The 12,723-nt window shown below is 41.1% G+C and overlaps 1 protein-coding gene across 1 annotated transcript; it reads right to left on the reverse strand.

Moving 5' to 3' along the window:
* Positions 1-4,504: 4,504 nt before the first annotated feature.
* Positions 4,505-10,543, reverse strand: hspb1 (heat shock protein, alpha-crystallin-related, 1). The gene is made up of 3 exons (XM_020612346.1): positions 9,946-10,543; positions 5,904-5,967; positions 4,505-5,269 (listed from the first exon to the last, which is right to left on the reverse strand). The coding sequence occupies exons 1-3, from the start codon at positions 10,334-10,336 to the stop codon at positions 5,113-5,115; spliced, it is 612 nt and encodes a 203-aa protein (XP_020468002.1). The 5' UTR covers positions 10,337-10,543; the 3' UTR covers positions 4,505-5,112.
* Between the last annotated feature and the right edge of the window lie 2,180 nt (positions 10,544-12,723).

Consider the following 12,723-nt stretch of genomic DNA (forward strand, 5'->3'; position numbering starts at 1 on the left):
GGCTGTAACAGACTGTCAAAGTGCTCCGCATATCATACCCGACCTGTAACAGAACCAGCCCACACCTACAGGTGGAGTATAGCCCTGTCAGGGTATTTGCAGGGTCCTTTTATGCTTTCAATTCAGATTTACTCATACTACTGTATTATTTTTACTAACTCATGTCTAGTTGTAATTATTACAAGCCTGATCAGGGTTTAATTTTGATCTGTTAATGACTTTTAATCAAAATATTTTTCAATAATTTTAATCAAAGCATTTGTCCTGAAACTCCCTTCAATTTTCACCTCCTTTTTCTGCTTGCTAATTCTCCACATTAATTTACACAGTGGTTTGCATTATTTCATTCCAAATCCATTTTCCCCCATAAGATCCTTTATTTTCCTCTTACTTCTTTTTATCATCACTGTCTTCCGACTTCTTCAGTGCATTTAACAGAGCCTGTATTTACACTTCTATGGGCTTCCATTCATCATCCTGGAGACCGTCAGGTCCCCCTCTTGTTATAATTTCTCCCTATCAAATTCCCAGTCCAATATGCTGCTTTTAAAGACAATTTAATAAATTTAACCCAGCCAATGCAGAATTCGAGATTCCCCTAACTTCTCGGGCCTCAAACCCAGTCACTAGACCTCGTCCAGGATCTATCAACCTTCTATCAATAGATCGGCGCGACCACCTCGCAGGGAAAAAATTTACCTATGACCAATCGCTCAATTCGGGGTTCCCCTACCTCCCCGAGGATATCAAACTCAGCCTATACCGGTCCCCAACACGGTTAAACTGTAAACCCGTCGGCATACAGTGGGCACGGCCAACCGCAGGGAAAAACAATCAACTTGTGACACAGGCGTGTCCCATACACTGCCCCTGCAACTGGGGTGTCAAACCACAGCTGTTCAAATTGAAATTTGTGAGTAAATCCTTATGTTATCTCAGTCTGAGTAAATTTGTATAAAACCAATCAGGCTTTTTTCAATGGGAGCCAAACCCTTTTTTCAGCCGGCTGTCTCAGACTTTCGACAACTAAAAGACACTCTAGTTTCCAAATAATTGTCCTTCCGCTATCCCGGACGAGCCCCCAAATTGTGAAGTCTCATACTTCTTCTCGAGTCCAGATAGCGGAAAGAATATTCAGTCACAACACCACATATCAAAGTGCACTATAACCTTTATTATTTTTGTAGATATATCTGGAGATCATACGGCAAGCAGCAGGGCAGATGATCTGAAGTCACATCACCAAAACTGTGTGTTATATACTATTCTTCCCTCCTTCTAGCACATTCCTGCAGCATGCAGCTGGAAATTATCAGTACTCTCCCAAAGATATTCTTGTAGGATGCAGCTGGTAATTATCAATACTTTTCCAAAGATATTCCCCCAAGCACAACTCCCTAATTCCAAAGTAGTACATTCTGTAATTAAATGAACACACATATTGCTAATAATTGAGTGAACACACACACCTACTTCTACTAAAATTGAAGGTTATATTCCTTATTAGTATGAAACAGTGCTCATGCTTTAATCTGTGTGAAAGTTGTATTCCTTATAAGTGCATAGAAAATGATGCTGGTGATTCAGTTACAGTGTCTATTCCTTATATGTGCATAACAAACGGTGCTGGTGCTTGAGTTGCAGTGTCTCACACAACTTAATATCCAACATATCTTAAATTCTCATTATTGAGTGGGGTCTATGATTGTGATAGGATGCAAGGGAATCTTTGTTTTCTTCTGTGTATTAGTTACCCCCTAATGTTATGATTAACCAATAAAAGCTTGCTACACATGATGTTTATGCATTTCCACAATTCTGTCTGCTCAAACTCTCTCAGTTGCGTTGAATCAGCTTACACATACGGCATACATATAGACGTCACTGCAATAAAAAACCCGCTTACACGCGGTAACCCTTTTTGTGTTTTTAGTTCATTTTTCCCTAAAGTACTCAGCTCTGTACTTGACCCTTGAGGGAGTGGTTTTGGAGGGGGCCTCTCACCTCTCGAAACGCCAGGTAGCTTCATCTGGGGAAAATTGGACATTGATTTAGGTTGACATGATTTTGGTCGTGTCAAAAGGGGGAATTGTTAGGTATTTTTAGTCAGATAGACATTGGTTAGACACTTCATGTATTAGAAATGTTTAGTGTAGACAGGATGTCTAGCTCAGACTGTTAAATGCTTAGTCATTCCCATGGGGTACTCCAGGTTGTTTATGTTCAAGGATAACTACATAAAAAGTTGATTACTGTTAGGAGACAGAATGTTTATTATTATTATTATTATTATTATGACGTGTTTAATCATAATCGTAATCATAATATTTTCTTATGCTTAATGTAATGACATGTCGCTTGGTCCATCTTCCAGCTGCCTGCGTGCATGTTAGAGGTGCAAAGACTCCTGAGTGTGTAATGTTAATTTTACCTGTGATCATTGAATAAATCAGCACTGTTTTGAAGTTACTCGGACTGCCTCGTCTCTCAGAGTTAACGTGGTGAAAAGAATGGGGGTCAACAGCAGCTTCTAACAAGGTTTTCTTCCAGGATTACCCTGTATTTAGCTACATCATCTTCCCATTAACTGACCAGCTTCCTTGTCCCTGCTGAAGAAAAGCATCCCTACAGCATGATGCTGCCACCACCATGTTTCACGGTGGGGATGGTGTGTTCAGGTTGATGTTTAGTGTTAGGTTTCCGCCACACATAGCGCTTTGCATGTAGACCAAAAAGTTCAATTTTGGTCTCATCTGACCAGAGCACCTTCTTCCACTGGTTTGCTGTGTCCCCTACATGGCTTGTGGCAAACTGCAAATGGGACTTCCTATTGCTTTCTTTCAACAATGGCTTTCTTCTTGCCACTCTTCCATAAAAGCCAGATTTGTGGAGTACACGACTAATAGTTGTCCTGTGGACAGATTGTCCCACCTGAGCTGTGGATCTCTGCAGCTCCTCCAGAATTACCATGGGCCTCTTGGTTGCTCCTCTGATTAATGCTAGTTTATGTGGACAGCCATGTCTTGGTAGGTTTGCAGTTGTGCCATACACCATGTATCATTTTCTTTCCACTTCACAATTATGCAATACTTTGTGTTGGTCTATCACATAAAATCCCAATAAGATACATTTAAGTTTGTGGTTGTAACGTGAAAAAATGTGAAAAAGTTCAAGGGGTATGAATACTTTTGCAAACCACTGTATATATGATTAGACTAAAACCCCACAGGAGCTCTAATCACGTATAAGTTGTCAACTCAAGTTCCCCTCTCTGGCTAGCTGGTAATAATGTTTAACAAGTTTAAAAGCTTGGTTTAGTGTGTTGTCATACTAATCTATGCTGATACAAATTAGCACAGAGGATGAAGCTGATGAGAATGACAGTTTGCAGGTATTATATTATAAACCAGAAGTATTGCTCAAATCAAACTTTTGACCTGATGATGGTGCTGTCACCACCCAGACGTCCACTGAGCAGAACTGATATCCCTCCTACGCTGAACAAGTCCCAACAAGTGAAGGTCATTTGATTTGGAATCATTTCTAAAAACTGAATTGTACATACAGTGTATGATGCAAGTAGTGGAATAGTGGATCAGTGGTTTGATTTGTTACCTCACAGCGAGAAGGTTCTAAGGTTGAACCTCAAGGGTGACTGTAGCCTTTCAATGAGGAATTTGCATGTTCTTCTTGTGCGTGCAGGGGCTTGCTCCCATAATCCAAAGACATGTAACCATCTATAGAATAAGAGATATGGACAATGGGTGGATGTATGCTATGAATATTATGACATTAAGTTTATTTCAGTGAAGATTTTATAGTGACTGGCCTTATGGGGGTGCTGTAAATAAAGGACACCATGTTAGTGTACCATAATGTTTTAGACATTGATGTTGCAATTTTAATTAAATCTGGTCCATTCAAGAACACTGTAGGGACCTGACAGTCTGATGGGGAGGCTTTTATTAAATGTCAAAATCGCAAAGAAGCATCCTGTTGGGCATGAGCTTTTGAGGGTTGATATATTTCACTTGGTCTCTTTTGCATGAATGGTCATCAGATGCACAGTATACTTGACCATAAGTTACTATAGATCATTGTGATAAATGATCTGTTCAGAAATACATTGTGGTTTGTGTATTCTAAGGTGTTGCACTTTAAATGTGTTGGGCTCTTTAATTGCAGGCCCTCCCTCATTGGATCTACGTACCAGGAACTGATGAGTGGGGGTCTAGGGGTATGTAATGCATTGTGTTTATGTGACTTGAACCATGTTAATAGTGTAAAATGTCACATTCACCTGTGGAAGTCATGGTGTTAATTCCTGGGATATACAAAGTTACCACAACAAGAAGCTTAGCATTTCCATTTAGTTATTATCTTCCTAGTTCCAGACATAACACACTCACCTTACAGTTCACACTTCAAGCTTCTAATGTCATGCCACCAGCATGCAAATAAAAACCAACATTTGTAACTAGAAAGAAGACACTCAGTATGTTGATTGTTCTTTATTTTCTGTTTGCATGACTGCATAGTTTGTTTCCAAAGGCAAATGCAGATGAAACCAGTCTATTTCCAGTCCAGAGAAACCACAGAGTGATTGCTAACAGGCTCTGTTTTGCACATAGAGTGGTGTGTACGTTCCTTAAGTTACAAGATCGCTGCTATTACAGTCCACTTTGCTGTTATTTAATGTGTCTGTAGGGGCAGCATTTAGGGTATTTGTTGAAAAAAAATGAAAAAAGGTGTGTGTGTGTGTGTGTGTGTGTGTGTGTGTGTGTGTGTGTGTGTGTGTGTGTGGATGAGGGAACTAAAGAGAGAAAGCAAAGTGAGGCTAAGCTGAGATTTCCTGAAGAGTGTAATTACAGCAGAAAGAGCAGGCATCTGTCACTGTGATTAACACAGTGCACTGAGCTAGGATTGGGCCATTATCACAGACGAGGCAGAAAGAAGAGCTAGGACGATCCCTTGCTTTCCATTTTTAATTGTGTGAACAAGATTGCCTTAGTCAGCATGATAAGCTTCTTCACCTTTCTAGAAGCAGTTTGTAGAAATAAAGTGCTTATATGAATGTGTGTTTGTATGGAAGATACTGTGCTGGTTTTCTTCCTACTTCTTCACCACGCCACCTTTGCTGTCCATGGTGACAGGTATTGTGGTCTGTGAGGACTCGATGGCCGGTCTGATCAAAGGAGCCTCAATGGTTAGCACCCCCTCAGGAGACAGGGAGGAAGTCACCTTCTCAATGTCAGCTGTCGGGGGGAGGCTGAAGCAGAGTAATACAACACAGTTAGGCTATGATTATGAAACCACTCCAGTGAATTTCCAGAGCTCCAGTTTTGATGCAAATCACTGCCACTACTAAAAGCCAGGCTTATCAATGCTGGAAAATCAGAAACAAGACCAGCTTAGTTTGTCTCCTCAGTGTGTGTTGTGGCCCCTGGATGGCAGCAGAGCCCTATGAAGATGGAAAACTCAGACAGAGGAGGGGATGAACACTGGGAGGTAGAGAGCAGCAGCTGTTGTTGCTTTTCAGAGCATGAAATTCAGCTATCAGCAGCAGCCACTCTCTACAGGCCAGACCAACCCAAAACTAAAGAGACTCACAGCAGTAACGCCATGATAAGAAAATCATAGGAACTGGAACTCAGCCTGACAAAAACATTTTCTCCATGACATTTTACTGCAAAACCACCATCACAAAGCCACAACAAACTCATTTTTTATAGGAAATTTGGTTTTTAGCAAGTTGTTGACATATTGCATAATTTATTTTTTTTATTAACCACTTTCCACATAACCTCAAAAAATGATCAAGAACAAAACTTATTTGAGTTAAATTGGATTGTGCAAACCTGACCTTTGATAATTCATGAAGTAATGAACATTGAGCTACTTACGTGTATTTCCTGGTGAAGCTTCTGGACACAAAACCTTGCTCATCCTTCCTCTCCTCATGTTTGCCTATGGACACAAACACACTTGTTCTTAAATGTGTTAGAGTTTACCCAGTTCTTTTATTGAAAGCACGAGAAGTGAAGACAGGAGCGTATAAAATCAACAGGAAGTTTACTCAAAGTCTGGGCACAGGTGAAGTCATACAGTGCTGGGATCAGAGAGACGGAGCTAATGCAGGAAATCCGTTCTGTGAACCATGAGTTACTTTTTCTCATTACATTTATCTTCTCGGGCTGAGTCCGCCCTGTACAGAGGTGCAATGTTTCACGCTTCGTAATCCTATTGGCCATTTGGCATGAGCAGGTCAACCCCTGCTTCATGACAGTTTACTGTACCTGTGTTAAGAAACCAAATGTGTGTATGTTGTAATTTTCAGGCAGTAGCTAGTATTCTGAGTACTGAACAACTGGTTGTCTGCGCTGCAGACCCCCTATCTGTATAGGCTATGTTAGGTTATTTCCTAGTTAGATAGATATTCAGAGATTTGTTGTCTAGAAATGTTTAGTGCAGACAGGTTGACTAGCTCAGGCTGTTAACTGTTCAGCCTGCAGTGCAGACTGCAGGCACGTCAAGGTTACAGGAAAAGAGCTGTTAGGGTCAACTGTAATGCTAGTCTTAATATTTGTCTTAATGTGTAAGGTTATGTCCAATTGTTTAGATACACACCACGAAAACAACAGTCACGCACCTTGACTTTTCCTCATGTTTTGGCTAAACGTTATAGCAGCTGCAAGGCTTGCTTATCGGGTGACGTCACGGTTCGACAGCCCAGAAAGGATTAATATTGTATAGCAATGCTTGGTTCGGGGTCTTTTGGGTTTCCGGGCTGCTTTGGCAGCCTGGGGGTTGGAAGATCTCTGGACTTGAAGTGTTGATTCTTGCCTGTGACTCTTTGAATAAACCAGCACGGTTATATTTTTTATATACTCAAGTGGTCTGAGTCGTCCCTCTGAGTTCCTGGTTTGAAAGAACCGGATGAGGCTTTATAATAGAATAGAGCCTTTAGCTATTACAGGACAAAGCAGGACCTAGTGAGTATGCTAATCGGGCCAGGTGGTCATCTCAGGTTGTAGGCCCCCTGTCTCTGCAAGATACCATGTGACAAAGCAGAACTTGGAATAAGCTAAGTGGGCCAACAGGTCTTTGTTAAAATGTAAAATAGGCCATCTGATTACTTGAAGGCACAGACATGTTGTCTTCACAGAATTTGTAGCATACAGTTCCCAAGTTTCACTCAGTAGAATATGGCAGTCACCAATACAGTTTAAATATATATAAGCAAGGAAAAAGAAAGTTCTGAAAAGTAACTAAAGGAAACTAAAGTTATGAAAAGTAACTAAAGCTTATAAAGTAACTAGAGCCTATAAGATTCAAATATTACAAATGTACTACAGTATTCATCTGAAAGTTATGTTCATTGCAACCATAAAAACAATGTATTACAGTGCAGCAGTTCCGCAAGAAGACATTTTGTATGTATGGTGGTGTATAGCAGTACCTCTGTGGCAGGGGACAGGATTTTGGTATTGATAGCCCAGCAGTGACACTGGTTGAGGTCAGACTGAGCAACTTGGAATTAAATTGATTAAGGGTTATAAGTATAAAGTTCAAGTCAGATTTAGGTAAGGATAAACTGTATTAATTTTCTTGCCAAAAGTTAGTTGAGAAGACTGATAGCATTCTTGCATCTGTAACAGTTGCTCTAAATGTGAAGCTACAGCCAGCAGACAGTTAGCCTAGTTTAGCACAAAGACTACAGAAGGAAAAAACTTATCCACCAATACCTCTGAAATGTACTAAACTCATTATAGCTCATTTGTACTGATGTGTAAAATTACACTAAACAGACAGACTTCCCTTGGAAAGACCCAGGCTAGCTGTTTCCCCCTGTTCCCAGCCTTTATGCTAAAATAAATCGCTCATGGCTATAGTTTCAAATTTATTATTACTTTGTGGTTTACTGCTACACATGCATGACATGTCATGACATTTTGGGAAATACTCACTTTTTTGGTTAGTTAGATGAAATGATTCTGCCAGTCTCATACATTCTCTGTTATATTCTTATATATTTTTTATTATATTGCTGCATTTGCTGCTTAAAGTGCCTTAGAATTTGTGTTACTTATTTATCTACTTTATATTTCATTTGTATTTTGTGGCATTCATGTGGACGGCAAAGTAAGAATTTAATTGTACAGGGAAACACCTTTCCTAACTGTGCATATGACAAATAAACATTTTGAACTTGAACTTGAACTCATGTGGATGCTGAATATGACACTGGTTAGTTGGTTAGCTTACTTTAGCATCATTCCTTGGTGAGGCACACTGACTTTTATGGGCTATCACCGTAAGGTTCCCTGGCATCTCTTATGCCAAGAATAGTTCAGTGTATAATCCCCATGACCCACAAAATAATAATAAATATGAAGTTAGAGCTAGGAGCTATTTTAGTCTAGCACAAAGACTATGGGGAACTATTAGCCTGGGTTTGCATGAAGCTAATAAAATCTGCCTACCAACACCTCTAAGAGTAGCTTTAACATTTACACTGTTGTTAAATTAAACAGGGCATGCTGTGTTGAGGAAATGGTGGAGGTGCCAGTCTGCTGGAGGTACCCTCATATCTCCAACATGATAGTGGTATCAATCTTCTCATCTAACTTTTGCCAAGAAAGCAAATAAACATTTCCTAAAATTTTATGATGTTTGTTTATTTTATGCTACGCTGTATGTGTAATAGTGATGCATATGACATTGCTTATAGTACAATGACAGTACAGTATGTCTCTGTGGAGGCCTTGATGGTATTTTATTTCAAATCTTGTCCAGCTCCAATCCATGTGGCCATACTGGCAACAGCAGTCACTATGTGCTGTCAGACTCTCACACACACATAAATGCCTGGCTCAACAGTAATGTTTGTGATGACAACGGGCTGATAAAGGCTGCTCTCCTATGGGAGCTGTCCTCTTCTGAACATTACAACACTGCCAGTGTGAGTGTGTGTCTGGGCCAAACACACTGCTATGTGAAGGGTCATTAGTTCTAAATATGCATGAAAATAACTGAGAAAAGGGCTTGAGGTTGCACTTTGAATATTCAAAACTCTACACCAAGGCCTATGACATCTTTAAACATGTTCTCTGGTGACATATGAACAGGAGGGGGAACATTCCACTTGGCCCAAATCCTATCTTGTGCTTTGTTTATCTTTGTTGCTCCTGACTGTCAAGTCAGATATTGGCCATAGTCAGGCCCTGTACCCTAGACCTGAACAGGATCCAGCAGTCCTTTTATAGTAGCAGACACTGGCTGAGTCATGGCTAAATCCCCTACTCTAAGAACTAATTCAAATTCTTTGCAAAAAGGCAAAGACTGACCCAGAGAAAACTGAGTTTAAGGCTTCAGAGAGCTAAGCTATTACATGATTCATTCCACACCTTCTTTAGGTTTGCACATTTGGTGCTTCATAAGCATGAAAACATTGCAGGATGAGAAGTGAAACCAGCTACAGTTTTGCAGTGTTATCTGTGAGCTGTAAAAGCCAACTCCCACATGTTGAATTGTGTTGTTTTGTATCTAGCAGACATGCATCCAAAAGCCCCTGCTCTCCCGTGCACTGGAAACCAATGTATTGTCTGAAGATGTTATATAACTCTGCAGCAATGCATCTGTCCTGTGTTTGGGCTGCCAAAAGGTTTTCCTGCCTTTTTATCTTGTCTGTTTGTTCAGTACTGTAGCAATTTCCATAAACCTAAAGAAACTAGACCAAGTCAGACATTCTCTTATGTCTCTGTACATATACTGTACATCCGTCCTGCACATAAACACAGTTCTAAGTGTTATTATATTGCTGCTGATTTTAGGGGTATTTTCCTTTAGCATACCAGGGTTTAATCTAAGAGGCTACAAAATACTCTACTCACTCCAGCTTGCAGTAAGTAAAAGTACATCAGTGAAGGAGAAACGTGGACTTACCATTGATTTCCACCAGTCCATCCTTGGTCTTCACCACTAGCTCGTCAGGCGAAAAGTGATTGACATCGAGGGACACTTTCCAGCTGTCTTGGGTCTGCTTGACTTCTGACATGCCACTGCTCATCTGGCGAGACAGGGCACGAGCCTGCTGGGCCAACATGGCACCAGGGTACATCATGGGAGAGTGGGGCATCATGGTGCCCATGTCTGGGGCCAGAATGGAGGGCCGCAAGTACCCTGGCCAGTGGGTAGTAGGGAATGTGACAAAGTCCTCTGGCAGAGCCGGCATACCAAAGGCCTGGTCAAAGATACGGCTGCTCTGGTGCCAGTCACGAAATGGGTCCCAGCTCGGTGTGCGGAGCAGAGTGAAAGGAATACGTCTCTCAGCCATGGCTGCTGTGATGATTAGGCAGAGGACTGTTGCTGTAATGGAGAGCTGCTGGCTGCAGGAGAAGAAACCTACGATCTCTCAGAGAATGTTTTCCTAACATACTATCTGCCTCTCAGCTGAGAGCTTATATACACACTGACACCACCCCTGTCAAAAGAGCCCTCCCTTCTGGCTCAAGCCCCTCTAGCTCACATGCCCAAGACATTTACAGAAAGTACCAGAATATCTATTTTTGGGAGACGTAACACTGGAATGGAATCCAACAGGAAGGCCCTCCCCAGTAACAGCTGCCCAGTGTACTGTTGAACCTTCCTTCCTCATGCTGTGTAATCCTCCCTTTTCCTTCTGCATGTCCCAGAGAAGCTGCTGGAACTCAAACAGGCCTGTGGGACACATACAAACTAAAACTGTGATAAGGCTAACATGCTTTTCTAACATGGCTCTATATTGGCCATGATGTGATATACAGTACAGGCAGTGCCATGCTAAGGTTAGTAATACACACATGAATGTTTGCCACATGGTTGCAAATGAACATTGCGGATACACCCATTAACACACACAAGAACACCATGAAAGGTTTAAAAGCCAAAATTGTGAAGACTTATCAGAGGCATGATGCCTCTTCACCCATTGTTAAGATTCATTCATGCTGTAGGTCATTTATGAAATAATGACTCTAAGGAGGATGTGGTGGAGGAACATGTAAACCACAATATTCACCACCAAGGATTCACAACTGTATAGTATCAGATCGGTGTTAGTGACGTATTCAGCAATGTTATTAATACCACTAATGTGGAATTTAATAACCTGTGGTTTCTCAAAACTGTTGACAGCCTGACAGGCTTTTTATTGTTCCTGTCACCTACTTTACAGTATGTCAGAAACGTGTTGTACCAACATCACTTCTCCTGAGATGTTCTGTATTTTGGAAACGATTCCTACATCACACCTTGTCAAAGAAAGAAAATTATGTGGATTTAATCCCACTTGTTTGCCTTACTTTGTCTTGTTAGTTCTGCCTTCCTCTTGTAGTGCATACAGTCCACATGGCCACAAATATAAGGTGACCTACAGACTTTCTCAAGTTATTCCCATTATCCTGAAACTAATTTTGTGGGCACCTCACCTATTATGTTGTTTGTTCCATGGTGTGCTGAGTTGAGCAGGGGCGTGTCTAAAGTTCAAGCAACTGAAATTTGACCCGAGCTGCTCTGACCTTTTGGGCACAGCCAAATGCTGGTGGCTACTGCTTGAGCTGAAAGATGAAAATTAAACTTGATCTGTATTTCTGAACTTCCAGAACATAATTGATTTTACATCAAGCCCACACACAAAAAAATATGCACTTGGTGGGATATCAGCATGCAGATGCAGTTAACCAGGTTAAAAGACACTGTTTGGGTCTCTGAAATTTTGAAAAGTTAGCAGAATACACCTTGACAGTGTGATGAGGACACGGGCAGATGACAACATGTACAAGGTAAAAAAATATTTTCCAGTTGTCTATGAAGCCCATGTTTTCCGGGCACCACCTAGACATTGCTACGTAACTAGCAAAAAAGTTACTAAAAGTAAATGTTCTATGAAATGAAAGTGGAGACTATGGCAATCAAATTAGTCACTCTTGTAGTTTTTGAATTGAAGGTTAATTTTAGTGGTGGCTCGGGCATCTGTTTTGGATGCCTCCTGGGCGCCTTCCTAGGGAGGTGTTCCGGGCATGTCCTACCGGGAGGAGGCCCCTGGGAAGACCCAGGACACGCTGGAGGGACTATGTCTCTCGGCTGGAAGAGCTGGAGGAAGTGTCTGGAGAGAGGGAAGTCTGGGCATCTTTGCTTAGACTGCTGCCCCCGCGACCTGGTTCTGGATAAGCGGAGGAAAATGGATGGATGGATGGATGGAGGGGTTAATTTTAGTGAAATTTTATTCACTGCCGGCTTTTTGATTTTATTTGATTTAATTCTTCAAAGATTTAGCTCAATTTTTAAAGAAAACAAATGCAATCCCATAGAGTTGTACTATATCACAGCAGACTTATGTTGGTGCTTGGTCTGCACAGTCCCTAAAACAGACCATGCCCTCCCCTCAGTCCTATTTGCTTTGACTTTAAGTTGCAGTAATTCAGCAGAGCTGGAGATATTTTTCAGCTGATTTTTCAGGTTTTCAGTCATGAGTGACAGGTTCTCATCAAAGCCATCTGTAGGCAAATATATGCACCGGGTCTGCATGGCAACCTACTGCACCTAAAGTTTGAAAGAATTAGAACACAGTTATAATTAGTCCCCCATTTGATTCTATTTATTGTCAGGTATAATAACTTGTACATTACAAAGAATGACATGTAGAACCAAAGGAGCAACACTTCACTTGAAATAAGAGGTTTG

Source organism: Monopterus albus, unplaced genomic scaffold, assembly GCF_001952655.1.
Source record: "Monopterus albus unplaced genomic scaffold, M_albus_1.0 scaffold124.1, whole genome shotgun sequence".
In the NCBI taxonomy this organism is placed as follows: Eukaryota; Metazoa; Chordata; class Actinopteri; order Synbranchiformes; family Synbranchidae; genus Monopterus; species Monopterus albus.